This window comes from Lagopus muta, chromosome 13, assembly GCF_023343835.1.
Source record: "Lagopus muta isolate bLagMut1 chromosome 13, bLagMut1 primary, whole genome shotgun sequence".
NCBI lineage: Eukaryota > Metazoa > Chordata > Aves > Galliformes > Phasianidae > Lagopus > Lagopus muta.
Window position 1 is genome coordinate 11,968,808 of NC_064445.1, and position 26,968 is coordinate 11,995,775.

General features: G+C 46.2%; 1 protein-coding gene across 1 annotated transcript; it reads left to right on the forward strand.

The window, feature by feature from the left end:
- Nucleotides 1-1,498: 1,498 nt before the first annotated feature.
- Nucleotides 1,499-26,415, forward strand: LOC125699948 (pre-mRNA 3'-end-processing factor FIP1-like). Its single transcript, XM_048960022.1, has 16 exons — nt 1,499-1,920; nt 2,427-2,466; nt 5,166-5,250; nt 6,515-6,621; nt 7,656-7,714; nt 8,505-8,615; nt 11,026-11,156; nt 12,491-12,615; nt 14,596-14,701; nt 16,035-16,233; nt 16,865-16,891; nt 19,296-19,353; nt 19,932-19,987; nt 21,110-21,296; nt 22,897-23,055; nt 24,931-26,415. The coding sequence occupies exons 1-16, from the start codon at nt 1,827-1,829 to the stop codon at nt 25,061-25,063; spliced, it is 1,677 nt and encodes a 558-aa protein (XP_048815979.1). The 5' UTR covers nt 1,499-1,826; the 3' UTR covers nt 25,064-26,415.
- The last annotated feature ends 553 nt before the right edge of the window (nt 26,416-26,968 follow it).

Here is a 26,968-nt window from a genome sequence, read left to right on the forward strand (position 1 = left end):
CTTTAACCAGGAGTTTTTGTGGAATTTTGCTGCAGCCTTACTTGTCATCACAGATGCTCTGTCATTACTGGAGTGCAGTGATGCAGAGTTCTGAGAGTGGAGAAGAGCAGAGGTTTTCCTATTTTATTGCGGTAGCCCTGCAGAGGGAGCCTAACCTGAGCATGGATAATGTGTTCATGAAATAAATCATTGGCTCGTGTAGTGCACTGTGACCAGAGGACAATGCAGCCTTTTGTGTGTGTTAGCAGGGTAACTTTGTAGCTGTGAAAGCAAGGCTTAAAATTAAAGCCTTGGGTTCATCCCTGGGGGGCAAACATCACATTCCCAAAATAGGCACGTGCAGTATTTTTTGTTGAAAACTGATGTCCTCAGTTGTTTTGGACAAGCACCTGGGTTGACGTGCTGTTTAGGCATGCAACTGCTGCTGCTGATTATTTGAGAAACGTAGAGAATGTTCCTTTGTTATTATGCCACATATAGGAACGTTTGGCTGAGCTGCGATATTAATCCATGAAGGGTCATGAGATGTGATTGCCTAGGCTACTGCAAAGGTCCACTTTAAGAACATTTGGGATTTTGCCCCTTATTCTACTCTTGGACTTTTCAGTAATGAAGCTTGCCAAAACATATGTGCCAACATATTGATAATTTTATACATCTTTTGTATCAGCATTGCTGTAAGTATTGTATCATATGCAGTTAAAGTGTTCCAGCTGAGATTTAGTTTTTATAGATTTAAATTTTATAGATTTAAATCTTCATTTGCTAGACTAAATATTATCCTTCTCTCACAAGCAAATTTTTCGGATCACCCTGTTTGCTTTATGTTTGCTCGTACTGCGTTTGAATTAATTTTCCTTCAATACGGGTAAGTAGAAACAAGCTGGGATTGGTGATAAGGGCAGCTCATCTCTAGCATTACACCAGGTACAACGACGCAGATGGTTCCGTCTTCGTTAGAATAACGCGACTCATTAAAGGATCCCATTTGTCTCCGTAATGGCCGTATTGTATTTCTGCTTCGTAGCCAATCCGCGTACAAATCCGCGCCTTTCTCTTTAGTCGCTTCCACCTCTCCATGGCAAAGAACGCTTCTCAGGCAGCTTCCCGCCTTCCTCAGCGCAGAGCGGGGCGAGCTCCGTTCCGGCCGCCGTTCCGTAGCGCTGCAGCGGGCCCCTTGCTCCGCACCGCCTGCAGCGGCTCACAGATCCCGCCCCGAAGGCGCTGCCGTCATTCACACGGAGATACGGCCGGGCCGCGCGGATGCCTCTGCGAAGGACTGAACCGTTACCGCAACCGCGACTGCCGAAGGCGGCTCGCTTGCTTGTTCGCTCGCAGCCCGGGCGGCCGTCAGCCCCGACGCTTGCCGCCTGCTCGCGTTCTTCCCGCCCGAGAGCAGAAATCGGCACCGCCCCGCCCTCAGCTGGGCCCGGCGAGGCGCGAAGCCGCGGCTCGGCCGCTCCCCCGGCCTCCTCGGCGCATGCGCTCCCGCACCGGCGCATGCGTGCTGTCCGTCCCGCTGCGCGGCGCCTTTGTGGCGGCGGGAGCGGGTGGCGCTGGGGTTCGGGGCCGCCTCCGCTCCCGCCGGGGGTCCGGTCCTGTCCCGTCCCGTCCTGTCCCTGTCCCCACCTCCCGCGGGAGGCAAAGAAAGAGCGATGGCGGCTCGCTAGCCGGGCGTCCTCGGCGCGGCCCGGCCCGGCGGCTGCGGCCCTCCCCGCCCCGTGCCGAGCGCTGCGGGCGCGCGCCTCGCCTCAGGCCGCGGCGGGAGCCGAGCGGGGCCCGGGAGGCCGCGGACGCCGCTTCTCCTCCTCCTCCTCCTCTCGGCCATGGCCACCGAGCTGGAGCCGCCGGCGGCCGGGGCCGTGTCGGGCGGGGCGCCACTGGAGGCGGAGGAGGATGAGGAGCACTGGCTGTACGGCGGTACGGGCCGGCGTGGGCTGGGCGTGGGGCCGGGGGACGGGCTGGGGGAGCGGGGCCGGGGTGCGGCTGTGTGCCGGGGATGGGGACGGGGCCCGGCGTCTCCGGTGTTGGTCCGGCTCAGGCCGAGCCGGGATTCCTTGAGCCCCCGCCGTCCTCTCACGTCTCCCGGCCGCACGGCTCCACAGATGTGTTGGAGCCGCACGGAGCCCCGCGGCTGCCGCCGGCTCCCCACGTAGCGTGTGCCTTGAGGCGGCTGTTCTGCCCTGTGGGTGCGGGTGTTGAAGTCTGTGCCTGCTGGGAGCCTTCTGCAGGCGGCTGCTGTTGGGCGTGTTTTGGTCGGTTGTGGGTTGTTTTCTTGTTTCTATCATTTCTAGTTGAAATTTAGGCTGCCCTGAGGTTACGTTTGCCATGTCACAACTGGGCATTTCTCTCGCTGTGCACATTTTGTACTTAAATCTGTCTGCTGTGCCTTCACTTGAATAATTTCATTGTTACCATTTTTCCAGATGACACCACTGGTAAGCAAGAAGACGGACCAACTTCTGGGTAAGTCGGAGGCTGTTTGTTCATTCTAAGACTGTGCTGCAGTGGTCAAGGTGTGCTGAGCGCAGCCTGAGGAATGCCATGGACCAGTGCTGCTGCCGGGTGCCTCCCACCCTCCCCATCACACGGGGCTGCTGCCGTCAGACTGGGCCCACAGTGTTTGTATGTGCGTAAGGTGAACTGGGTCAGTTGGCCCATTCAATTTAAAACTCTTTCTTCCTTTTTTTCCCCTCAAATAAATTTTAAATCGGGTGTATTCTCCAGTTTAATATCCAGGGAAAATAAAATGGCCTGGGGGTATGATTTGATGTTGGTCTGGTGTTAATACTGTGGCATATAGCCTGGAAAAGCTAAAATCCTTGAGCCTAAGTTAAAACCTAATATGATCAAGTCAGAAATTTTTTGTGTGATTTGTGAACTATGTGGTTCAGGTAAGACTGTCAAGCGAAAGCTGTGGAAGCAACCCAGTGATCAGTATTGATTTTTGTGCATGAAATCATTGCCTGCTCTTGACAGTAACTCCTCCACAGTTGCACAGTGTGTTCTGCACCAGCAGGACTTTTTCTCAGCAGTTGCTCTCTATTGCCATTTTATATGCACGATGGTGTCAGAAGGCTCCAGAGCTCACTAAGCTGTGCTGTGTTCAGAGCCATCACACATTCTTGGTTGCATTCACTGTTCCCTAAAGTCATTGTAGATCTGGAATCTGGTACTTTGGTGATTGTTAATATCACCTACTACATATATACTATCCTACTGCTGCAGTACATGCCCTGTGCCTAGGGAATAGGACAAACTGACCAAAACAAAACAACAAAACAGAAGTTTTAGCTGTGATATGTGTGACAGCATCCTTATTGACAGTGAGTATCCTCCTGAATTCAGAGCTGTGGTGCGTTCTGTGACGTTGTCTCTTTGTGGCCTCTGTTAGCAGTTACCCAGGGATGTGGTGCTGGCTTGGCTGTAATGTTTGCCTCTATCCACAAAGCATGGTGCAGGACACAGGGCCTGCTGTCATTTCCTAGCATAAGGGACATGTTGGATGCCTGCAGTCTGTGCAGGATGCTGCACCATCCGCACACAGTGTGTGGGGCTACTTTGGCTTTCCAGGGAAATAGAACATTTCTTTGCCTGCACGTGATGGCTGTGGTCCTGACAGGTGGTTCATTCCCACAGAGCAGACAGCTTAGGGATTGACTGTTACTTAGCAAGTGTTTATTTGAACTCCAGTTCATACATTTTAATGTGCACCCACAGATACTTCATGTGACTGAAAGCTGGAGGTAATACTTGTCACTCTTACTTTATTTGGCCATCTTTGATTCTTAAGAAAGCTGCAGGATTGAGATCAATGTTACAGGTTGCCTGGATATGGCAAACCTCTGTGAAGGTTTTTGGAGTCATCTGTGAAGTTTGCTGTAGTGATGCATCTTCTGGTCCTCATGTAACAGGCCACGTCTGTGACTTTGATGTACTTCCAGAGGCTGATTTTTCACTTAGACACCTCTGCTAATTTGTATAACAAAGTGTCTTCAGCCATCACCTCACAAACATCACTTCAGCTGCTGAAGTGTCCATCTCTTTGGTCTTGACTGAAGTTCTCTGTATATGGGGGGATTTTGCAAGATGAGAGCTTCAGTGATTGCTCAAATTATTCCTGTCTGATTTTGTTGTTCTTTTTCCTCCCTAGCTGCTGAGTTGTGTTATTATGATCTGTGGCTTATCTGTTTGGTGTGTCCTTTTGTGCAGCCTTCTCAGTGGTTTTAATCTGACCAGTGTTTGGATTCTGTTGGGTGTTACGTGTGTTTCTTTTTGAAGATAACTTTGTGTGTGTTTATTATCAGATGTGATGTTTTAAATTAATTGCAGAGTTGTTGGTTTTTTTTTCCCCACCAAGTACTGGTGGCAAAACTGGCTTGGGCTACTCCAGCAGTGTGTTATTAAAGCCAAAATTGTTTTGAAGTTCTGCTGGGTTTTTAACTGTGCCATTAGAGAAGAATGGCCTCTCTTTACCTGCCAGATCTGTAACACTCAGTATACTCTTTTCTAGCTTATGTGTGCCAGTTTGACTTCCTTGCTTGGTGAATGCAGTAGGCAATGTTAGCAATGTACCAACTGTTTCATGGGAGATAAATCTGAAACTGACCATTGTCGCATTAGGACTAATCTGTAATGAACGGTAAGATGGGGTAGATACTTCTCTGTCTCTTCTTCATCAATAAGTAGTTAAAGTTTAATGTAAGCAATTTGTGGGAAGACTAAAATCACTTTCTCCTTGATTTCTACTGGTTAAACGTCCCTGTTGTTTACTATATACACATATTATTAGCAGTCTACAGGACAAGATAACTTTTGTTATTCTGAGGATGTTGAATTATGGTTTTTTTCTATCAGCGGTGATTGTGTCAAACCAAAACTGAAAGCTGTTGCAGCAGCCACAAGCATAAACAGCTGAGTGATGCTTGGCTTTGCTGTCTGTCAGGTGTTCTTTGGAATCTCTAACCTTGCTCTTCCCAAGAAAGGCAAAGCCAAGCAAGGATGGTTAACAATTTGTCCCACATCTGAGGTAACTGCCAGCAGCAAAAGTGCACTTCATGAATAGAACCTGTGTATGAAAGTCACCTGGGCAAATGCTTTAGAGACGTTTGTAGGTGAACCTCTGGGTTGGATTTTTACTTATTTTTGCCTGTTGCATTTACTAGACATGCAGAATCTTCTCATCCTCTGCAAGATGCTCCTCAGGAGAACCGGCCCGTCGGCAGTGAAGACAGAGAGGTGTCACAGCATGTATGTGTTCCACTGCAACTGGTAGACATATCTGGTTTTGTGCTCGTAAATGTTCATATATAAAACGATCTGTTTGTGAAGGTGCTGGTCCTGCTCTCAGATACATTTGTACTATTGTGGAGTCCTGTTGCTGGTGACAGCAACAGGATTCTCATCTTGGTCTTGTGTAGGGGGGATTGAGCTGTGGTCTGAACATTGCTTATGCCCACTGAGATGGTGAGGGAAGGCCTCTGAAGCCACAGACTGAAAGGAAAAGCACGGTATTGCCATTGTAATGTTATTTGGGGATCAGTAAAATACAGGGAATGCTGCAGTAGAAGGCCCAAAGCGCTGAGATTGCTGGGGGTCTCTTTTTGATTCTTCCGCAGACCTGATCTCAATGCTGAGTGATGGGAAGAGGCTTGCTTCTGCCCTTTCTGTCCTCCAGTCTTTTCAGTGAGGTTATTTGCTGTCACTGTGGTATGTTAATAGTGTTCCTGGAGAGTTCTGTCAAACCTGCTTGCTGTGGAAAGGGAGGGAGCACTGGGAGCAGCTTCCCCGTGCCGTTTTGTAGTGGTGAAGTGTTAATTCAGCTCATGCATCTTTTAAAGCTGCACCTGCTGAATATCTTAGAGGTTTCCTGCTCTCTTGTACATGAGCAGCAGAGATGTGTTCTTGATCACCGTGGATGCTGCACCGAAGGCAAATCAGCAACTGCAGAATGAATGTGTGAAGTTAACAAACTCATTGTGAGAAATGAGCTAAAGAGAACTGTTCAGCAGCTTCCTGCTGTGAAGACTGTGGTATGAGAGAATATTTATTTCAAGGGCCTTACGAGAAGGCTGGTGAATATTTTGGTGACTTTATTTGTGATTTTATACCATGACTGTGGAGCAGTAAAGGAATGTCAGGCTCTCCCACCTGTCTCAAAGACAGTGGAAGAGTTGGATCTGAGAAATGTGTCCCAATTCTTTGAACTGGGATCAATCAGTCCCACCTTGAGAAGTCTTGCTTTGATTCTTGTCTAGAGTCATTTTTTTCAAAGGACACAGCAGCTTCTTCACGGGCCTCTGTCTGTGTTGAAGGCATCCATGGTGGTTTTTTTTTTTGTCTCCATGGGCAACTTTGTACAGCTTTGCAGTGCAATAGAACACATTATCTTTATATCAGGTCATTCTTTATAACAGTCCTTCCTCATACAAGATTGATAAGATTAGAATTACTGTCCAGAGGAACTTCTCAATTTTATGTGTTAGTAAACTCCTGTGTGTTTTATTTTTGTAAGGCCCTTCCAAGTGGAGAAGATGATGAAGAAGACAGTGATAGTGACAGCGATGATGACGACGTGAAAGTTACTATTGGCAATATTAAAACTGGAGCACCATCGTACATGTATGTACTGCTGGGTGATGACAGGGTTTGATCTGAGGTGGAGCTGGTGCATTAACTGGGATTGGAAGCAGGGATAAGGGTTGGTCTGCATTCTGGGAGACATGGGAGCAATGGCCAGAAAGCAGGAATGGAATTCCTTGTTGAAATCCATTGTTAAAATAGGTATGATGTTTCATGGATCTGCTGCTGGAAAATTAACCAAATATTTATTATTGCTTGATTGAGTAAAACAGAAGTTGGGAAGCTGCATTTAATTCATCATCTGTGAAAGCTTCAAGAAGAAAAATCTGTATTGTTAAGAATTTACAAAAGCTGTGAGCTGACTAGTTTCAGCTGTCTGGTTTCTTGTGATTCACAGTGAGGCTGATTGTGAGCTAGGAAGTAGTGTCACTGAATTAAAATAATACCTGAATTGGCTTAATAAAAATAATAATGAGTATTTTTGCTTTTATCAGCCTTCCTCTGAAGGAAATAACTTGCACGTACTTTGTAGCACATTCTAATTTTTTTACTTCATGTGTTTTTTACATCTCCAGTCACAGAGGTAGTTTGAGTCTGGGGGATTGCTTTGCAAAGCAGTGCTCCATTCTTTCTGTCAGCAGCTCACTAGATTTTGTAGACATCCTTTTAGAAATCTGATCCTTCTTTGCCTCTCTCCTCAGTGTGTGATACAGGTGCAGCTTTAATTTCCGTGTTGTTCAGTTCCATTTAAGTAATCATACCCATTCTTCTAGCCACCAAGAACTCTTTGAAATACCTTCGTGTTCTCCATTAAGACAGCTCCCTCATATTAATGTTGCTGGCCAGTTGGCCAGATTGTTTCCTGTGTTTCCACAGGGTTAGGGAAAACTGTGCTAAGTGAATTTCACTTCTAAGGTGCTCCAGCTTGGATTAACAATTGTAGAGAGGTGTGAGTAAACCAAAGCGAGCTAAGTGTCTTGTGAAGGATGTCAGGGTTTGACTGTACTTTTTGTAGAAAAATTCCAAATAATTTGTCTGAATACCAACCAATCTAGTCATTCTTTTCCATATAGGGGAACTCCTATGAATCTGAACTTAAAAACGGGTAGAGGCTATGGAGCATCAGCTTCAGGTATTGCTGTTACTTTCATCCTTCACATTTTGTAATATTTCACTTTTCTGGCAAAGGCAGGTAAAGCAGCTGCAAATCTTCTCTTTCTGGAGGAAAATAAGTTAATGAATTTGATTTAAAGTCAGAACAATAAATGGAGAAATAAAGAAAAAAAGTCTGGCCTAGAGTATTATCTGCACATACTTCTGCAGATCAATTTTTCTTCACCGTTCACTGTAATGTATGTAGTATACTGAGACTTGTATTCTGTCCTTCCTCATATGTGAGGCTGTGTTTTCATGGCCTTTGCGTGCTTCAGTAATTTCTGTATGCGAACAACAACTTACCCTGTGATTGAGAAGATGAGCACAAATTTCCTTTGGGGGTTCTGTACCCAGTGAGGTTTTTCTGGTTCCGGTCAGTACATTGTCTGTTCAAAATAAATCCTGAAAAAGTCTTTTGTTTTAACAAAAACTGCGTGTTTGGGGAGGGAGAAGTTAGTGTTTTGCCTGGGGAGAAAAGTTCTTTTCTTTGTTTGGGATGAATTTCATGCATGCTGTAATCATTCACTCCAATATCAGTCTGTGTTGAATTTGCTTCTCTGCTGTTCAACTGCGACTGCAGTGTGCTCTGGCAATTTACAGAGTAACTAAGCTATTTTTTTATTTAGAAGCTGATTGTGGTTTCCTCTGTGCTGTAAAGCCAGCACTGAATTCAGAGTAGCACTTTTTTAACTGGAGCAATTTGCTCTGCAAATTAGTGGATTAAAGGCATTGCATTAAAGGTAGTAACATTTTCTCTTTCTCCAAAGCCAAGTTGCAGCCCAAAGGTATTGATTTAGATGCCGCAGGGAATATAAACGGATTGCCTGTTATAGAAGTGGATTTAGATTCGTTTGAAGACAAACCATGGAGGAAACCAGGTGGGGCCTCACAGTTTCTTGTGGTAAATATTTTTTGCAGTTGTCTTTTTTATTTCACGTGTACTTCCTGTCCTTTTATTGCTGCCATGGCAGGGGGATGCCCGAAGAACTTACTTTGCTCAGCCTCTGGTGTGCTTCTAGACAACTAGTTTACAATGTTTTGATTGTTCAAACCATGCTTTTACCTATAATTGGGTTGCACTTACTCTATTTATATAATATTCCTAAAGGGAATATTCTTAAAAACACAGTTAATTCACTAGTTAGTAAACGTTGCACTGAGAGCAGTACAGTACAGTTGTTTAGCAGAGGTGACACATGCTCTGCTCTTCGTGTGCCGCAGCTCACTTCCATCTTGGGGTGGCCGTGCTCCCAGCCACCCCGTGCAGCTTTCCCATGTGGGCCCTGGCTGAAATATCCCCTCTTCAGGGCAGTGGTGGTGAGAATTGCCATGTTGCAACGTATTCTAACAGGAAAGCATTTTTTTCTTAAATTCTGCTGCCGCAGATAGTTGACTAAAGGAGAGCAAAATGCTTCCTACTCTGATAGGGTGGGATTTTTCTTTTAGAAAAACAGCATTGCCTGATTCTTAGCCAGGTTCTGCCCCTAGGTGTATGGCTGAGGAAGTCCCCACTTACTGCTTCAAGACCGTGTTACGTAGGCACAACTGTGCACAGCAGATCTTTGTATATGCACAGCCTCTTCTGTCTTCATCATTTTTATTAGGGAAATTTCTCCTTGGAAGCCACAGCTGTGAGATACTACAAATGAACTCTTGTATCAAATTAAGACAGAAAAAACAGAAGTAAATGGAAAAGCCAAAGAGATCCAAGTATTTGCTGTGCTAATGTGATAAAATATTTAACAAAATATTAGCTGAAGTGTGAAGTCCATTTGTCTCTTTTCAGAAATAATTATTGTCCCAGTAGGCCCTGTATATTATCCATCTTTCAGAAGTTTTAGTGTGCTTAGAAGTAGTACTTCTGTAAGGTTATCTGTGGCATATTCTTGATATTTCTTGTCTGCATGAAATGAAGGGCATCAGAGTATAGCAGTGCAAATAACTGTTGATGTATTGTGGTATCAAACCAGCACTAAGCACCCTGTGATTAATAATAGTATAAAAATTGTAGCTTTTCATATATAGGAGTGTTCCAATTGATTGTGGTGTGAGAATGAGAGGGCTGGGAAGAGAAGAAGTTGAAAGGAAAACAAGTGAAGTTCAGAGTCAGTGCATGGAGATCAGCCTGGTCGTGCTGACATCCCTAAACCAAAACAGTGCCGACTAGCTCTGAGAAACAGCATTGGAGTATGAATAGAGAAGGAAGGTGTCTGCAGAGGTGTGGCCCATAAGTTAATTTGAGATGGCAAGCAGGTAGCTTACTCAGCAGCCTTTCAGGTTTATGTCCTTTACAGGTAATTGTTCAGCTGGTTGGTATCTGTTTGAGAGAGAGGATGAAGAAATACAGTGTGGAAAAAATAATAGAAGGCTGAAATATAGGCCAATCAAAGAGATAAGTGAATGTTTCTGAATCTGCCTTGCTGACATCTGTGTATTTGGGAGGTACAGCAGGAGGAGTGGCTTACCTTGGAGATGAACTTAAACCTCGCTTTGTAGATCCAAGCTTAGCCTGACAAGTCCTTGTGTATCTGCTGCTTGCTTTGGAACTGTCTGGCTGGGATTGCCCTTGCAAGGGCTTGTAAGGGATGCTTAGCAAGGTGCAGGATGCCCTAAGATGCTTCCTGATGCCAGGTGTGCCTTGCAGAGCTGCTGCATTTGTCGCTGTGCACCTGCATTCAATCTCTGCAGTTTGAGGCCTTCTCTCTTACTCAGAAGTGTTCATGTGAAAATTGAACATTTTACAGAAGAGTGAATATCAAAGTAAGATAACATCCTGGATGACCACAGTTAGGATCGTGTCTAAGATGTAATAATGTAATATGAGTCGTATCAATAAAAAAAGAAAAGAAAACTTTAGTGCTGTTTCATCAAATGGCTGAGCCCCACAGTTTCTGCTCAGAAGAGCGAAGGCTGTGATGCTGCCTGAGCTTTGCTAACAAAAGGTTCTATGGCACCACTCTGTTTACTGGTGGTGCTTTCCCCAGTTCTCAGCTCTTTTGAACAGCTGTGGGAAATCAGTCTGAAAAAAAAAATCCAGTTGCTGAATGACTGTTTGGAAGCATCTCTTTTTATAGCCTGCATACATACTGTACTTCCCAAGCAGTCCCATTGCTGGTTAGGCTGCAGTCCCCCTCCCAGTCCAGTTGCAGCAGTCTTAGCTGTGGCACAGGACAGATTTCTGACAGGATGAAATGAGCTGTTCTCTTAACTTTGTTTAAGCTGTTGGAGGACAGTTGGAGAATGCAGGCCTACCAGAATCCCAGTGTTAACCTCTACTCTCTTTATCAGGTGCTGATCTTTCTGATTACTTTAATTATGGATTCAATGAAGAGACGTGGAAAGCTTATTGTGAAAAGCAGCGACGGCTTCAGCTTGGGCTGGATCCTGCTCCTCCCATCAGCACTGAAAATAAAATCACAGTAGGTGTCGTGTAATCCTTGCGTGTGTGAGCAGTAAAACTAGGACTTGTTTTTTGTAGTCATGGAGATGATAGTATAAGGGTACGTGGTCACTTACTTCTGAGCTGTTCCCTATTCCTTGCAGTGATGAGAAATAGAAAAATGCCTTCAAAAATTAAATCTCGCTGCTAAAAATCTTGTCTCTGTGGAACAAACAGCTCTGGCATCCCCCTGTACTCAGCACTGGTGAGGCCACACCTCGAGTGCTGTGTTCAGTTTCGAGCCCCTCACTACAGGAAAGATGTTGAGGTCCTGGAGCGTGTCCAGGGAAGGGCAACAAAACTGGTGAGGGGTCTGGAGCACAAACCTTATGAGGAGTGGCTGAGGGAGCTGAGATTGTTCATTCTGGAGAAGAGGAGGCTCAGGGCAGACCTCACTGCACTCTACAACCTCCTGAAGGGAGGTTGTGGTGAAAAGGGATTTGGCCTCTTCTCCCAGGCAACGAGCAGGACACGGCGCAATGGCCGCAAATTGTATCAGAGGAGGTTTAGGTTGGACATAAGGAAGAACTTCTTCTCTCAGAGAGTGGTCAGGCACTGGAATGGCTGCCCAGGGAGGTGGTGGAGTCGCCTGGCAGTGTTCAAGAGGCGTCTGGACGAGGTGCTGCATGATGTGGTTTAGTGCTTGTGGTGGCAATGGTGATGAGGTGATGGTTGGAGTAGGTGGTCTTATAGGTTGTTTCCAACCTTGTGATTCTATGATTCTATGGCAGCCTGGCAAGTTTGAACCGCTCGAGCAGCAAGACCTGAGTGAGTGTCTGGTTGATTTTGAGGTTGTCCAGGTTTTGGGGTGTCTGATTAGTAGATCCTGTGGATAGGAGTATGATTGATAGAACTACTGATTTCAGGATTGATCTGAGTGCAGCTGGGTATCGGTGGCTGTTAAGGTTGCTGCTTGTTCTTGTTGCAGTTGTGTAGCTGCATTTTGTTTTTAGTGATTGCTTTGGATATGAACCTTTGTAGAATTTCATTAGGTGGCTGACAGCTGTTAATCTGAACTCGAACCAGTGAGTCAAGAGCAAATATTACTGTCTTCAGTTTTGTTTTGAGGGCTACATGAAACTGAATGTGAGATTATTAAACTTTTGGACTCCTAATGGGGAAAAATGTGGACACCAGTTTGGAGTAGCCAACTAGTTTACAGAAATGTCAGCCTCCTTGACTGTAGAATAGGTTGTTTGCAGGAGCACTGTGATTGTTTCTCAGTGGAGACTTACAGTGGAGTCTTATCTCTGATGCGTCAGTGATTTATAAGTATATGCATTAAACTTGTGTGTTACGTATTGCCTTCCTTAGGTCCAGCAAGGAAGAACAGGAAATGCTGAAAAAGAAGTGGAAAACAATATCATCAAAACAGAATTCAAAACAGACTTCTTGGCTCTTGTCGGAGGGCGCATGAAAGCTGGGCCTCCTCCCAATAGGTAAGAGATGATGCAGATATAAAGCTTGTGTGCACTCTGACATAGTTAAGGTACACCTGGGCTATATCTGAATCTCCTCAAACTGGAAACTGAAGGAAGATTTCATTTGGCAGGAAGCTACTTTGGTCATTCATTCCCTATTGTCGTCTGCAGCAGTGCTTTGCTTAGGGTTGTGCAGCCCCTGCCTCCTCATTTATGGGTTCCTGCATTCTGGCCAAAGGGGAATGGTTCTGGGAGTGGGAAAAACAAGGCAAATCCCTCAGCTTTGAGAGCACACCTTGCTGATGGCTTATGCTTACTTGGCTTATTCTCATTCCCTTGATGTTAATCTTTGCCTTTAAATGAGGATGAATTACATTTTTGGCAACTGATGAGAGGAGCTATTGGTTTCTGAACATGTGTGCTACGCTGGTAGATGAGCACTAATTTGTATCTTCCTGCCACAAGAGAATCCACAAGGCTGGACTAAGCAAAACAATTGAGTTATTTTGATTGACAGCCACTGTGGGGAAAATTGCTTTGACTTCATGAGGTAGTAGGGTTTTTTAATCAAAAGCTTCAGAAAAATAAAGCTGTAAGGAACTGGAAAGGTCAGGGACTTGGAGTTCTATCTTGCAGGAATCAGTCTTACATCCCAGCTTTCCTTTTTCCAAATAAAGCTTTGTCTGAGAAAGAATCAATCAAATACTTCAAGTATAAGCTTATAAAACACTTCTTGGTCTGTTTGCACGTGAGCAGTGTTTGCATGTGGTAGCATTTCTGTCACTGTTCATAGTGTCATCAGATTGGTCCTGCTTTTTCCACATGTTATGCATTCCTCCTAAACTTTGAAAAATCTACAGCCCTGTAAGAGAAGCTGGTGCTGTTTTAATGATGCTGCAGTTTTGTCCATTCTGAAAATACTGATACAGGTTAATGGAGCTTTTGTTCAGGACCAGGAGGAATGTCCTCACAGGATGCATCACAACATCTCCAAAATCCTGGGATTACCACTGAGATTTCTTTTTTTTTTGCTTAGACAAAGTAAGCAGGTTTCACTGAGGAAATTTTTTGTCTTACCAGCTAGCTGACATGGTTTTTGTTCACCCTGTTTAAACTGCCTGCAGAGTTAGAAAATTCTGCTGAAGTGGGAAAAGTTGCCATGTTTTTTTCTATAACTGCTGGAAAACATGTCTAAGGCCAAATTTACAGAAATCTATTGCTTTGTGATTATAGGATGAGGATGCCCCACTCTCTCTCAAACTTGTAATGATGTTACAATAAGCTCCTATACAAATGGTTTTGCCCTGAGCACGATGTGGGTATGACGTAGAAGAACAAAGCAGAATGCAGTGACTGGCTTCACTAACACACAGACAGCACTGTGTCTGGGCTACATGAGTATGCTTTTGTTCATTGGCTTAGTGTTGATTTTGCTGAAGACAATGGCAAAACTTCTTTGACTGACGGAGTAGAGTGTTGGGAGGTGGGATGGAAAGTATCTAACAGTCTCATTTGTAAGTAGTTTTGGTTGGAAGATTACACTTCTCTTAGTTTCTGTCCAGACTGATCATGCTAAAGGCTTCTCTTGATTAAATATTCTTTTTCATTCAGCATGATCCTGGAATTATTACTCAAATCCAGGGAGATGGCAAAGGATTTAGTTCTGAAGCTGTGTCTAAAATCCACGATTTTTTACCCTTATGTGGTGGTTCTTTCTTTCTGAGTGTTCAGAGAGACCTAATTCATCCCTATAGGCAGAGCTCAAATTGTCCAAATGTGAAAAAATGCCATCTCATTCATCTCCCATCTCATTTGCCTCTTAACCTGCTAGTGCTGCCTGCAGAGTTGTGTCCTTCCTGGAAGAGAAAGGACTTAGCCATTTTGCTTTATGTTGCTGTGCATGAGAGAGGTGTATCTGCTGGGGGGGGGGGGGGGCAGGGGGGGAACTGCTCCTTTTAATGTCTTTGAGCCTAAAAAGATGCATCTGCTTTGTACCAGGAAGCTGGGTGGGACAATTGATGTGATCGGCGGCCAGGCTGGCACAATTAGGAGAGTGGAAGGAAGACGACGTGATAAGCATGCCTCTGAAGAAAATCCCATCCAGGTAAATGTTTTGAGCTGTCTTAAAGAATTTTCTGATTTTTACTGCATTCTCTGTGAACCCAGATGAAAGTCTGTGCTTTCCTGACTTGCCGTATAACTGTTCCCATCTACAGAGTAGTGAGCAGTGTATCACTCCTCCTAAAGTGTGTGTATGCATCACTCTCTTTTGCAGGTTGAATTAACTTCTGTGCTAAAAGCTCCTTGCTAGGAGCTGGAGATTGTCCTGTCAAACACCAGCCTTCCCATCTGGGTGGGAATGCTCAGTTTCCCTTTGTCATTGGCTCTTGAAGGTATTCTCAGATTGCTGAGTTGGGGGGCTCCTATGTGGATTATTCCCTTCCTCTGTACTGTTAGGTTGGAATTTCCAGTCTTGTAGTGGAGAACTCCTGTGTAGGGCTTGCATTTCTTCAAAGTAACATTTAGACTAAGCATCACAGGACATGGCCTGCATAGCCTGCAGCTTCAAACTGGATCCAGTTCAGATCTATGTCCATCAATTTCTGGTAGACTTACATGGCAAGAACTCATCTCCTACTACCTTTCTCTTACTAACCACCGTTAATTCACAAAACAAAAGGACAACTTTACCCTTTCTGGGCACAATTTTTGGTTTGTGTTTTTACATGCCTGTTTACTCTTTAGTGGTCAGTTTCCAGCTTTTACCAACTGAGGCCAAAAAAAGAATTTGTTAAGAGAAGATTTGCTGGGTCGTGGTTGTTTTTCCTCCCACTTAGAAGCTTTGATACCCTGTATTTCCAAGTCATTCTGGTCTCCCTGCATATTGATAATTCCTTCAGCAGTAGTGTGTGTTTAACCTACTTTTGTTGGAGATGTGAATCCTCTGGCCTACATGGTCACAATCTAGAGCAGAATTGGCCTCTTTTTGTCTTTGTGAAAGACGAACTGGATTTAAAAAAGGCTAAAAGATGACAAATAGAAAGCAGAGCAGCGTCACCCTTGAGGGTGGCTGGTTTTTATTGGAAGCCTCTGCAGGTGACAATTCTATTGGAGGCTGAATTCAGCCTCTCAGCAGTGGAGCAGACGGTGTTTGTAACACCGAAATGTTCAGCTGTCTTGCACAGCTCTGCATCCTGCTTGAATCTGGTCTTGCTGCTATTCTGCTTAAGAGAAAGTGTGTTTGTAAGAATATTGTTTGCTTTGATAACTTTCTTCCTCCCCAAAGGGTGCTGTGCCCAGGCCCAGCACAGCCTAATCTTTTCAGGTGTCTCAGAGCCCGTTTTGGTGATACGCTTCCTTTATGCTGCTGCATTGAGGTCCTTTCTGCAGGAATGAATAAGACTAAAAACAGTTTTCCTTTTCCTCTCCCTCCCAAGGTTCTCGGGGATCATGGAAGCAAGCCCCAGCCCCCGCAGCAGCCCCAGCAGCCGGCGCAGCCGCAGCAGCCCCCCCAGCAGCAGCCCTTTGCTCCCCCAGCCGGTCCTCCGCCTCCCCCACTTGCCGGACCGCCGCCACCGCATTTCCTGCATCCCCCTCCTCCTGTCACATCTGTGCCACCGCCACTGCACCCTCCAGGTGGGTGCTGAGCAGAGCAGGCAGCCCGTGCTGCAGGCTGGGGCATCCCAGGCTGGGCAAATCAGAGGTCAGTTTGGTCAGTAATTGCTGCGTGTGGTCAGACAGCAGGTACTTAGGCTTAACCAATCGTTGTTCAACGTCTCCTTCAACCATTTCAACATTTGTCCTTAAATATTTTTAAAATAGGTCTGTTCCATGAAGAAAAAACTCGAGGTTTTGTTTCGATGAAAGGGTCTTTAGGTGTTGTGGATCCTTTGCTTTATTGCTAAATGTTGGGAAATGGGTTTCTGATTAACAGTGGAAGAAGAATAGAACAAGAATTGCTGACCTGTGTCAGATCATCAGGCTGTTTAGTACAGCACCTGCTTGGTTCTGACTTGCTGCAGGTGCTTCAAGAATGATGTAGTATGAGAAGGCAGCAGAATTTAATATTATGATACAAAGGTAAACATCATAATTTGGGAAAACAATTCTTTGTAAGCCAGTTACTGTTTAAGAGCGCTTTTTTTTTCCACTGGCTTGATTGTTCAAATGTGTGAAACTTTATTCAAAAGCTTTAGGTTGAGGTGCAGAGGATGATGTGCTTTTCCTTTTGTCCTCATCTGTTTTCGTTGTGTGTTTGTTTCTGTAGGTCTGCCACCACCCGGTCCAATTCCAGGTAGGTGTTAACTTGTCTCATAACAACAGCATGCACAGATGGCCCTATTGAGCATTTGGATTAAGTAACTTGAAAGAGGATGACACCGGCCCCATTTTAGAGCACAACTAATCTAAGGTTAATAAACTCCAGTGCAGCACTGAACTCTAGCTGCTTATTAACAATTAGTAAGGGTTCTTAATTCTTTCTGTCTTTCTGACTTTCTTTTCTTAAGAACAATCCAGCAAAGGCCAGTTAGATTTGAAATAGTTTAGTTCTTATCTTACACAGCAGGTCTTTGAGTGACAAACTGATGATTTGTATAGGAATTTGGTGTGAGACTGAGCAGAAGGAATGCAAGAAGTACCAAAGAAATGCCATTTCCATCAGAAGCCCTTTGCATCCTAGTGTGCCTTAGAGCTAGTGAATGCTAATAAAGAGATGTAACAGCCAATCTTTAGCATAAACTGTGAACCTCGCTAGCTCAAAGCTACCACAAAACTGAGTTTCCTTTAATTGTAACTATTTTTTCTACTATACATTTTGCCTAGTCCAGGGAAAAAAAAACGTGTAGCAGTATTTCTGACCAGATGCCATACATCTGCAAGTCCAAGGCTGGTGGCCACCGCAAATGTGCAGTCAGGCCGCTGCCTCTGTGTTGTACTGCACAGTTGATGCATCTCCTTGCAGGTCTGCACTCAGAGCATTTTCTTGGACCTAATGTGCTTATCCTCACTGTGTGTCAGACATGCTGAACTTGTTGCACAGCTTTCTTGTTTGTGCTTTTGTGTTCATGGTATGCCCAGAGCTTCCCAAATAGGAATGCAGAAAACCTCTACCAGCTGGGCTATCTCTGAGACTCAGATAATTTCTGTTTGTTAAAACATCACTCTTCATACTCCTCTCAGCGTACATTAATACTGCAGAGCTGGTTCTCCTTGTAGTACTTAAAGAAACCTTTAAGTACTCATAATAAACTTGGATTTAGAAAGCTTTATTGTAGTGAAACTGGATACAAATGCTGGTCTTGATTCTAGACACTGCAGCAGTCAGGTGCTAGTCAAGTGCATTTAGATTTAAGTTGTTTGGGAGGAGTAAGGTAGAAGAAATGACCTGGCTGGTACAAGGAACTTACAATTCAGGTAACAAGGTTGAAAAGGGAGATGAAGGAGAATACTACCTGGTAATTATGGTAATGAAGGTGATCCACCACCATTATAGCTAGGTGTTCATAACAGTAGCACTTTGAAGTACTTGGGCTTGAGCAAGTGAGCAAATGTGATTGAAATGCTCTGGGCATTGTATTTTATTGGAAGATCTTTCTTTAAAGAAAAGAAAAAACAAGCATCTAAGGGTGAGACTGTCCTTCAACTTGTTTGCAGCACAGGTCTCCGCTGGGTGAGTTAGAGACTTCAGGCAGGTTCTGTTGCAGTGAGACCCCCTTCTTGGGAGGGGTTCTGCTGACCTACTTTAGATGCTTACAGGAGGTGATGAATTGTCCCAGGTTTCATCAGCTGAGCTGGCTCTATCTCCATGGTCTTGAAGAGGAGCCTGGAGCTGCTGGCTTTAACACAAACAGCTGCAGTTGGGCAGATGGCTCCTATCTTTTCAATCAGCAGTGTGCTCTTTTTTGATGTTAAATGGTAAACAGATGAATTTTTATGCAAAATCAAACCAATGGATGTCAGTAACTGCTATAGGAAATAATGGTTGCTTGCAGTTAGAAAAGAAATTGAAGAAGTTCTCTTAGGAGCAATTGGCATGTCCTTCTCACTTCACATTAGTTAAGGCTGAAGAGTTTAGCTTTAAAGGCTTATGTCACTTCTGCAGGTCACCGTTGTGTACTGCTGAATTCTCCTTTCTGAAGGTAGTGGCTTGTGGTCCTTTGTTAGAAACGGACCTTTTTTTTTCAGCCTATGATCTCTGCCTTGTTGGTGCCATGTCTTCTTATTGTTTTTAGTTATATGAATATGTGCTCAGAAAATTGGCTTCCTTTAAGAACAGTGATGGACGACAAGTTCCTTGTAACTTTCTTTTACTCACCTTAATCAGCGGAGCAATAAAACCTTTACCATAGTTGCAACTTATCTGCATCTCAAAACCCATGCTTTTCTGTCTTCCACAGGACTGTAAAGATTAATGTTTATGCCATAATTAATCTTACATTTATGATGAACAAGCCAAAATATAAGGTAGCGCTTCCTTCATTTTTCTTTCAGTAGCCCTACAAAACTAGCACAGCTAGTTTTAATTTTGGTTGGAGATGTAACCCTGAAGGAAAAATACTGCATTCCAAACAGGCCTTTGTTCAAACATTTTATTTTATTTTAAACTTTAACTGCATTTACCTGTAAGCAGCAATGAAGTCTTGTTCCCCTCAAGTACGACTGTGGTTTCTGTGTGATGACTTCCATTCTGTGTTTAGGGCTCTTCCCGCCGCCTCTGGCCCCGCCACCAGCTCTCCTCATCCCAACGCTGGATGGGTAAGGCTGTGCCTGGGGTGGACTCTCCATAGGCAGGAGTGATGCAGGGTCCTCCTAAAGTCAGCACCAGTGGTTGCTAGGCTAGGTTTTGTCCGGGGTGGGAGATGGGAGAAGATTCCAGATCGAATTCTGTTTGCAAAGTGCTGATTGATTGCACTGGTTTGCCTTGTTTTGTCGTGCTAATGGCATAGGAAAGAGTAAGTTTTAGGGTTGCACTTTAATACTGAGCAGTTGATAGCGTGCTATGTTCATCCAGGTTCCCTGTGAGTCTCCAGGTGCTTTGTAAGCATGGGTTATTTCCCAGGAAGCCTTCCGTGCCTCAGTTACACCAGGGAGGGGTAAAGCAAGGCAAGCAGTTGAGGTAAAACAGTTTCAAAAGGTGTGACAAAGCAACTGCTCCTGTGGGCATTGCTAAGAATTTACAATGCAAAGTTAAACACAGTCATTGGAACCAGGGGTTTCCTGTGAGGATATCTTCATAAAACGTGGGTTAAATGTGCAGCACAGACATTCCTACAGGTGGTTTAGCCAAGGGCTGCTGAAGTGAGTAACCTGCATTCCATTCTCTGTCTCCAAAGGCAGCCAGCCAGCTACAACAACAGACAGCCCCCTCCGTTTGGCTACAACTCTGCAGGTGAGTACTGAGGACAAGGAACAGTCAGACTGCTCGCATCTCTTCTTTTTGGTGTTTGGTTGTTCAGGCTTTTCTTAATCTTACAGACATCACACTTTCTTTGACTGTGGGAAACACTGGATATGACTGTTCCATAAGGTGCTCAGAAAGATGAATGTGGCCCATACTGCAGCAGTGACAAACAGTTTCATAGTTGAGTCCTAAGCCTAAGCTCACTGCTTTCAGTGTAGGTATCTAGCTACAGAGAATCTTCCTGTGTGCCTCATCAGCATTTTCTTATGCTTGTTTGCATGCATACTGGCTCTTCCTTTTCCCACACCCTTCAGGGACAAGCACAGCCATCAGCTTTACATCTCCTCCATGAGCTTTCGAGTGCCCTCTTTGTACACTTTATCATGTTCCTTGCCTGCAGGCACATGCGGGTATCTGACTCCTTTGGTTCTCTGGTGGCAGAGGCAGTGCCAGAACTTTAGGTTTTCTTCTGTTGCACCTGCATGCGGTGCTTCCGTCCTCCCCCCCTTTCGTCAGTGACCAGTGTCACGGAGCCATGACCTGATCCAACTGGGCAGGTCCTGCAGGCCACTGCCTGGGTTGGAACCTACTGGTGGCTCTGGGCATATCAGGTGGCATCCTTAAGTCACAGCTGCTGTCCCTGCTGCTACCTTACACCCCAGAAGTGGAGCCTTGTAATGGCTGACTGATTTTGGCTGACTTGGCAGCAGGAGGATGCCCAGCTCTGTAGGCCCCTTTGCCATCTAAGCCAGGATGTCTGGAAATTTTTCTGGTGGGGACCCCATAGTGCCTCCTGCATAGGAGGGCCAGCAGAGAGCTGTGGCATTGCATAGCCGTGGCATAAAGGACAGGGGTGGTTTTGCAACACCAGTAAATATGCGGTCTTGATTGTGTCTTCCTCAGGGAAAAGGTGTTCACTTGTTCTTAGCAAACTGATAAAGGTGAAGAGGGAGATGTGGGCACTGTGGGGAGTTGGGCCTTTGTTGTTTGCAGGAGCGGGGCATCACCTTTAGGTCCAGCTGTTTGGCTGGGCATAACTGCAGGGATGGATGGGTGGGAAGGATGCTGATACTGCTCCAGGCAAACAGGATTGCTGCTCTCTTGCTGCAGACTCGGGTTTCATCAGCTACCCACCCATCTCCACGTCCCACACGCCCTGGGTGACCACGGTGGACAAAGGCGCGAGCGGCTCTGGCAGCAGTCACTGGGAGTATTCGGGCTCACGGCGCGAACGGGAGCGGGAACGGGAGCGGGAACGGGACAGGGACCGCACGCCCACCACCAGCGAGTACAACAAGTGAGTGCTGGGGCCGGCGGGGTCCTGCTGCAGCCAGCTGTGCGGGCTCGGCCTGTCCTGGGTGCAGAGAGGATTGCCCTGGACCAGTTACATTTTCTGGCAAAGCGGACTTTGGGTGAATAGGAGCCAGTGTCACTGGCTCTTTTCTTTTTGTTTAATCCAGCAGGACCAGTTCTGCTTGCTCTCCCACTTGTAATGTGAGGCCAGTGAATGGAATAGCCCCTGTCTATTTACTTAGTGTTTTACAGCTCAGTGTGAAACAGCAGCCATAAAAACTGCCCCTTCTTGTCTTGTGAATGAAACTGTCACATCAAAGATAAAAGCTGTGCCTTGCTCAGCTGTCCTTGCAGAGGCTTCAGGGCATGAGTGCCAGTCACCAGGAGCCAGCCAGGAAAGAGGAACCCTTCAGGAGACCCTGGATGCTCCTGAGTGGTGCTGAAACAGTCATCTAGCTGAGAGCTGATGGGAGCAGGTGGCAGCAGTGCTGGGAGCATATGGGAGAGGGAGCTTCATCTTCCCAGTGTTGATCTAGGTCTCGTGAAGGCTCAGCTGCAGTGACTGCTCCTGAACCCATTCCTTATGTGCTCTGCTCCAGGTGCCTGTGGTACTTCTGTCCCAGGGAGCATCAGTGTTATGCAGTCTTCAGGGTCGGAAGTGCCATCAGTCATTCGGAATGTGACCAGAATGTGCACTCTGGCAGGGCAGTGCTGCCAGCTCTGGGAGCTCTCAGGCCCCTGTATGGAGTAAACTGGGCAGAATTTCCTGGACTTTTTTCTTTCAAGTTTATGGGCACTGCAGGAGAAACTGAGGCAGAACTGAGCCAAAGACCAACATACTGCAGTGCGAGAAGCCCAGGCTCCTGCACTTCCTGAGGGGTTCTTGCCACAACCAGGTCCTGAGAATATCGTTGGCATTTTTGTGTGCTTTCAAGCACGCTGACCTCCAGGATCATGCTTGCCAAGCAGGGCAAGTGGCTATGCTCAATGGAATCCTTTAGAGCACTCTCAGATGATTGATAATGCACATTTATTTGTCTGGCTTGTTTCCATGAGTCATACAATGCTGTTTCAGACTTCATTTCACTCTGAGGCTGAATGTTGTTTCCTACAGCGGCTCCTATTAACCCCCTAGACATCAGCTTTCAAAAGTAGAGAAGAGACTGTGGAATGAGTCTGAGTTTGGGTACATTGTGCCCACCCTTGTGTGTAGGTTGGATGAGGTGCCTTGAACGCCTGGGTGCAGGCAGAAAGAGCCTGTCAGTGTCTCTCACAATTGCAGTGTGGGCAATCTGAGTTTTTAAAGTCACGAGGAAGAAAACAGTCTCCTAACTTGTAATTCTTTCCTGTGAGTTAGACTGTGGAGTGGTAGTGCAGTGAGATAGTCTAGCACCTGGGGAGGCAGAATGACCAAAGTAATACATTTCCATTGATTTGGAGCAAGGCAGCTCGGGCTTTCAGGAGCACCACGAGTACCTCTGCCTGTTGGTAGCAGGGAGTGACAAACTTTGATGGGGAGGGGTTCTTCAGTCCTGTGAGCACATCTCCTGGCTGTGGAGCCCACGAGCATCACATCCACGCCTCACTTCCCACTCTGTTCCCAGCGAGGACGAGCGGTACCGCTACTACGGCCGGGAGCGCAGCTACGACTTTGAGCGGGACTATCGGCGCAGCCGGGACCGCAGCCGGGAGCGGGAGGACCGACACCGGGAGCGCAGGCACCGCGACAAGGAGGAGAGCAGCAAGCACAAGTCCTCGAGGCGGTAAGGGCCCCTGGGGCTGAACTGGGCTGCCGGTGGGAGCTCACCTTCGCTCTGGACAAAATGCCAAGTGTTCCGAGGGTGTATTTTGGTCATGCCGGCTTCCTGTGATCTGCTCCAGCCCTGAGATGTGCCTGGGCAGGGAGCAGCCTTGCTGCTTGCAGTAGGGCAGGATGTCGGTGCTACACGACTGCAGCGTTGTCTCAGAAAGGAGAAGTCGGCCTGCACCAGATACCGCATCAGAGCCGCGTGAGTCCCAGAGATCAGACGTATGCATAGTGCAAATCCATGGGAAAAGCATCCGATTTCGGAATTGTGTGTTCCTGTGCAGAGCGGGTCTGGTCTCCAGTCTGAGACAATCTCAGTTGCTGTGTCACTTTACGCCCTGGTAATGACTTGAGCAGACTTGCTCCCTCTTTTTTGGTGCTTTCTTTCTTTTGGAAGAAATTCATGACAGCTCTGTAAGTAATTCCCCTTTCTTGAATGTAGTGTCAGAAAAACTCTTATATAGTGACTGCGGGCAAAAGGCTGTTCTCGTCCTTAAGGTTCTCATCCTTAGGTTTCCGAAAAGGGACAGATTTCTGAAGGTTTGGAAACGAAAGGATGGAAAGAAAGGCTAAGAGCATAATCCACATGAAACAGAAAACAAATGGAAGCTGAGCTGATACTGGCCTAACAGGCCAATAGCTTTAAAGGCTATTTCTCAGCTTCCTGTACTCAGACTGGAATTCACCAAATTGGTGTCCAAATCAGAGAGCTTGATTTGGAGAACTGGGCTGCTCCACCAGTTGGAAATGAGGTGACTTCTCTGATTGCTGACCACACACAGATGCACTCTCTGTTGCTCAAGTGGCAGAATGAAAAGTATCTTTTCCAAAGCAAATGAAGGAATGCTTTCTGTATGAGGCCACTCCTAGTGTACCATCAGAGACCCTCCTGAGCCACCTGGCTGTGCTTTGGGCCTGGTCAAGGCATTTGCGGGTGGGTAGAAGAGCTTTGCTGTAGTTTCCAGTTTACTGGGCATCAAGGAAATTACTTGCAGGTGGTTAAACCACCAGTGTGGCACAAACCACTGCCATATTGTTACCTGCCAGTAACAGAACACAGAGAGAGAACGCAGGGCTTGCCAGGTGCTGCAAGAGCAGTGTGGGGCTCACAGGTCCCCTGCACCGCCCCATCAGCCACTTGGGCTGGGGTTGCTGCCCTGTGCCAGGGATCCTGGGTCAGTGCCCCCAGCAATGCATCTGGAAACCAGCTCTGGTGGAGGAGATAGAGGAGCTTTAAAGCACATAGCTGGTGAAGTGCTGGGTCATTTGTGAGAAAACAAAAGCAAACCTACCCTCCCATTGGGAAACCCGGGTCTCTCAGCTGCATCGACCCACCTCTTGCTTCCCCAGCATGTTCAGAAGAGCAGAAGTTTCCCAGCATCTCTCAGATTTAGGACTCTTCCTTTTCTCAGCAGCCTCAGTGCTTTATATCAAAACTGGTGATATGGCAAGGCTATCAGAGTTCCCTCAGGAGTGGGATGGACACAGACTATATGTAATTGTTTATTATAAACAAATAGATCACTACCCCAGTGACCCTGACAGCATTCCCAACAGTGCACTGCCTGCCCAGCTGGGGTGCTGCCGCAGTGTGGGGCATTCCACAGCTGCCTGGAGCCCAGGTGCAGCTGCACACAGTGCCAGATCATCCCTAGCGAGCAGAAAACCTTCCCACGGCAGCGCAGTGCCCCGCGTTGCTGCTCTGCCTCCTCTTGCTCTGGGTCCAGTGCTCTGCCTGTGCTGCACAGTTGGTGTGTTTGGTCTCGGCTGTGGCAGAGCTGTGCTGCTGCAGGCTCTGAGGCCTTTCCTCTCCTCTCTCCACCCCCTCCAGCAAACAGCACGAGAGCGAGGAAGGGGAGAGCCATCGGCGCCACAAGCACAAGAAGAACAAGCGCAGCAAGGAGGAGAAGGAGGCCAGCGAGGATGGCACGCAGGAGGGAGAGGAGCAGGACAGCAAGGAGTGAGGGCCCAGGAGGGACGTGCTCCTGTGGAACAAGCGGGGCGGCGGTGACGTTTCATTCTGGTTTTATTTTGTGTTTTCTTCATGTGTTTTTTTTTCCCAAGGGAAGAGGGCCTGGCTCTGGGTGAGCAGTGAAGCTCATCGCAGTGGTTTGAGTTGAGGCTGCACGTGCAGTTAAACCTTTTTTTGTTGTTTTCTTTTTTGATACGAGACAAAATACAGCAGTACTAGTATATAAAGCACTGAGCTACTCTGTTCATAAACATCCTTAGGGAGAACTTTGTCGTATCAGATCCTATGGTTTCTGATGGAAGATGGCTTCAGCTGAAACTAACGCATTTAGGTAATAGTTTTTGTTTATTTTTTTTATGTCCATCATTCCTTTTTTGAAAAACAGGACAGTAAGTGCAACTTGAAATTTATTGTCCAAAGAAAAGTGTGATTTAGATCCCAAGAGCCAGCTTAGAGACTGGCTCCTAGTAGTGAAGTCTCACCCCCAGGTACAGTTCTGTGTAGCTATGAAAACGCATTCCCATTTCTGTGTGCCAGGCAGACAGCCTGTGAGGAGGAGCAGCTTGTGCTGGTGGGCCTGGGTCTGTCTGACTGTGCTCTGCTGCCTTCGGGGAGCTGTTGTGTTCACACAGGGTATGCAAAGACTTCAAAGCTTCTTTTAATCCATCATAAACATAGTTCTACCACGTTACACCCCTAAGTGGAAAACCAATGGACAACCCATAGTAAGAGCATGAGTTTCTTTTTAATTAGCTTTGACTAACTGTTGTTTTTTTTTAACTAAGGGTTGAGCTGAATAATTTAGCACAGTAGGTAACAAAAAGTTCCATCTAGCAGTTTGCCCTCATGGGGTTGGCTTATTTCTATTTGGGTATTACCAACACTCCTGTGCAATGCATTCCTTCCCCCCTTAAATCTTAAAATAAATTCAGTCAAATTCCAGACTTTGTTTGGACTTTAGTACTGGTTGAGTAGGATGCAAACATATTTCTGGGTGGGAAAAACAGGGGAAGTGGTTTTAAGGGTTTTGGTATGCCTGGTTCTTAAAGAGAATGTTGCACTTCTGTTAGCATGAATCCACATGTGTCTCATTTTGAGTATCTTCCACTGTTTTGACTTGATATTTCAAACTGTTCTAAATCTCTGCCCCCAAATAATGTGGTTTTGAAACTTTACATGTTTTTTGTATCGTAATCTTGCAAGTTGGAGTGTCATGTGAAGCTTACAACTGTAGAGACTTGAGCCAGTACAGCACTATGGCAACAGTTTATATGCTATGATGGTGCGTTTGATGGGTCATTAACTACCAAACCTATGGGGAGAAGAATAAAGTATGGGGTTTTTTTTGTTGTTGTTTGTTTTGTAATATTGCTTTTAAAATGTGCTTTGAGGTCATGGGATGTACATGTGTGGGTGAGGTGTGTGCCACCAACCAGCTGCAGAAACAAGGCTGCAATCAGGCTTCAAGGCCCCCCGTGCTCGCAGGGCCAGGGGAGCAGCTGGGGTGCAGGATGAGCACAGGGGAGATAGAAATAGAACTGAGAGGGATGCAGAATGCTGGGTGCATGCAGTCTGGAAGTGTGCTGGTGTCTCCTATTGCTTGGCTGTGTTTCGGTGCTGGCAGAGGCCACAGTTCAGCTTGCTTTTTGGGCTGGTTGAAGCCGTTTCTGCCTTGTCCCCCAGTGCTGGGCCAGCACAGTGTGGTGCTGTGCAAGAGGGTTTGGCTGACAGCAATCCTGTCAGGAAAACAGGTTGTGGTTGTGCAGACTCCGGTCCTTTGTGCAATTTGCAGCTGCCAAGCACACTGGTGTGGCTGGCCTGTTGTAGAAGAAAGCGATGGGAGCGACGGAGAGCAGGAGCCAGCCCTGCTACTGACAGATGTCTGCATCCTCATCGT

Bases quoted from the DNA above. Each gene is read 5' to 3' on its own strand.
- LOC125699948 (XM_048960022.1), top strand. From the start codon at position 1,827: ATGGCCACCGAGCTGGAGCCGCCGGCGGCCGGGGCCGTGTCGGGCGGG. The intron at 16,892-19,295 runs GTAGGTGTTAAC...TTCTGTGTTTAG, and splicing joins ACCACCCGGTCCAATTCCAG to GGCTCTTCCCGCCGCCTCTG. The intron at 19,354-19,931 runs GTAAGGCTGTGC...CTGTCTCCAAAG, and splicing joins CTCATCCCAACGCTGGATGG to GCAGCCAGCCAGCTACAACA.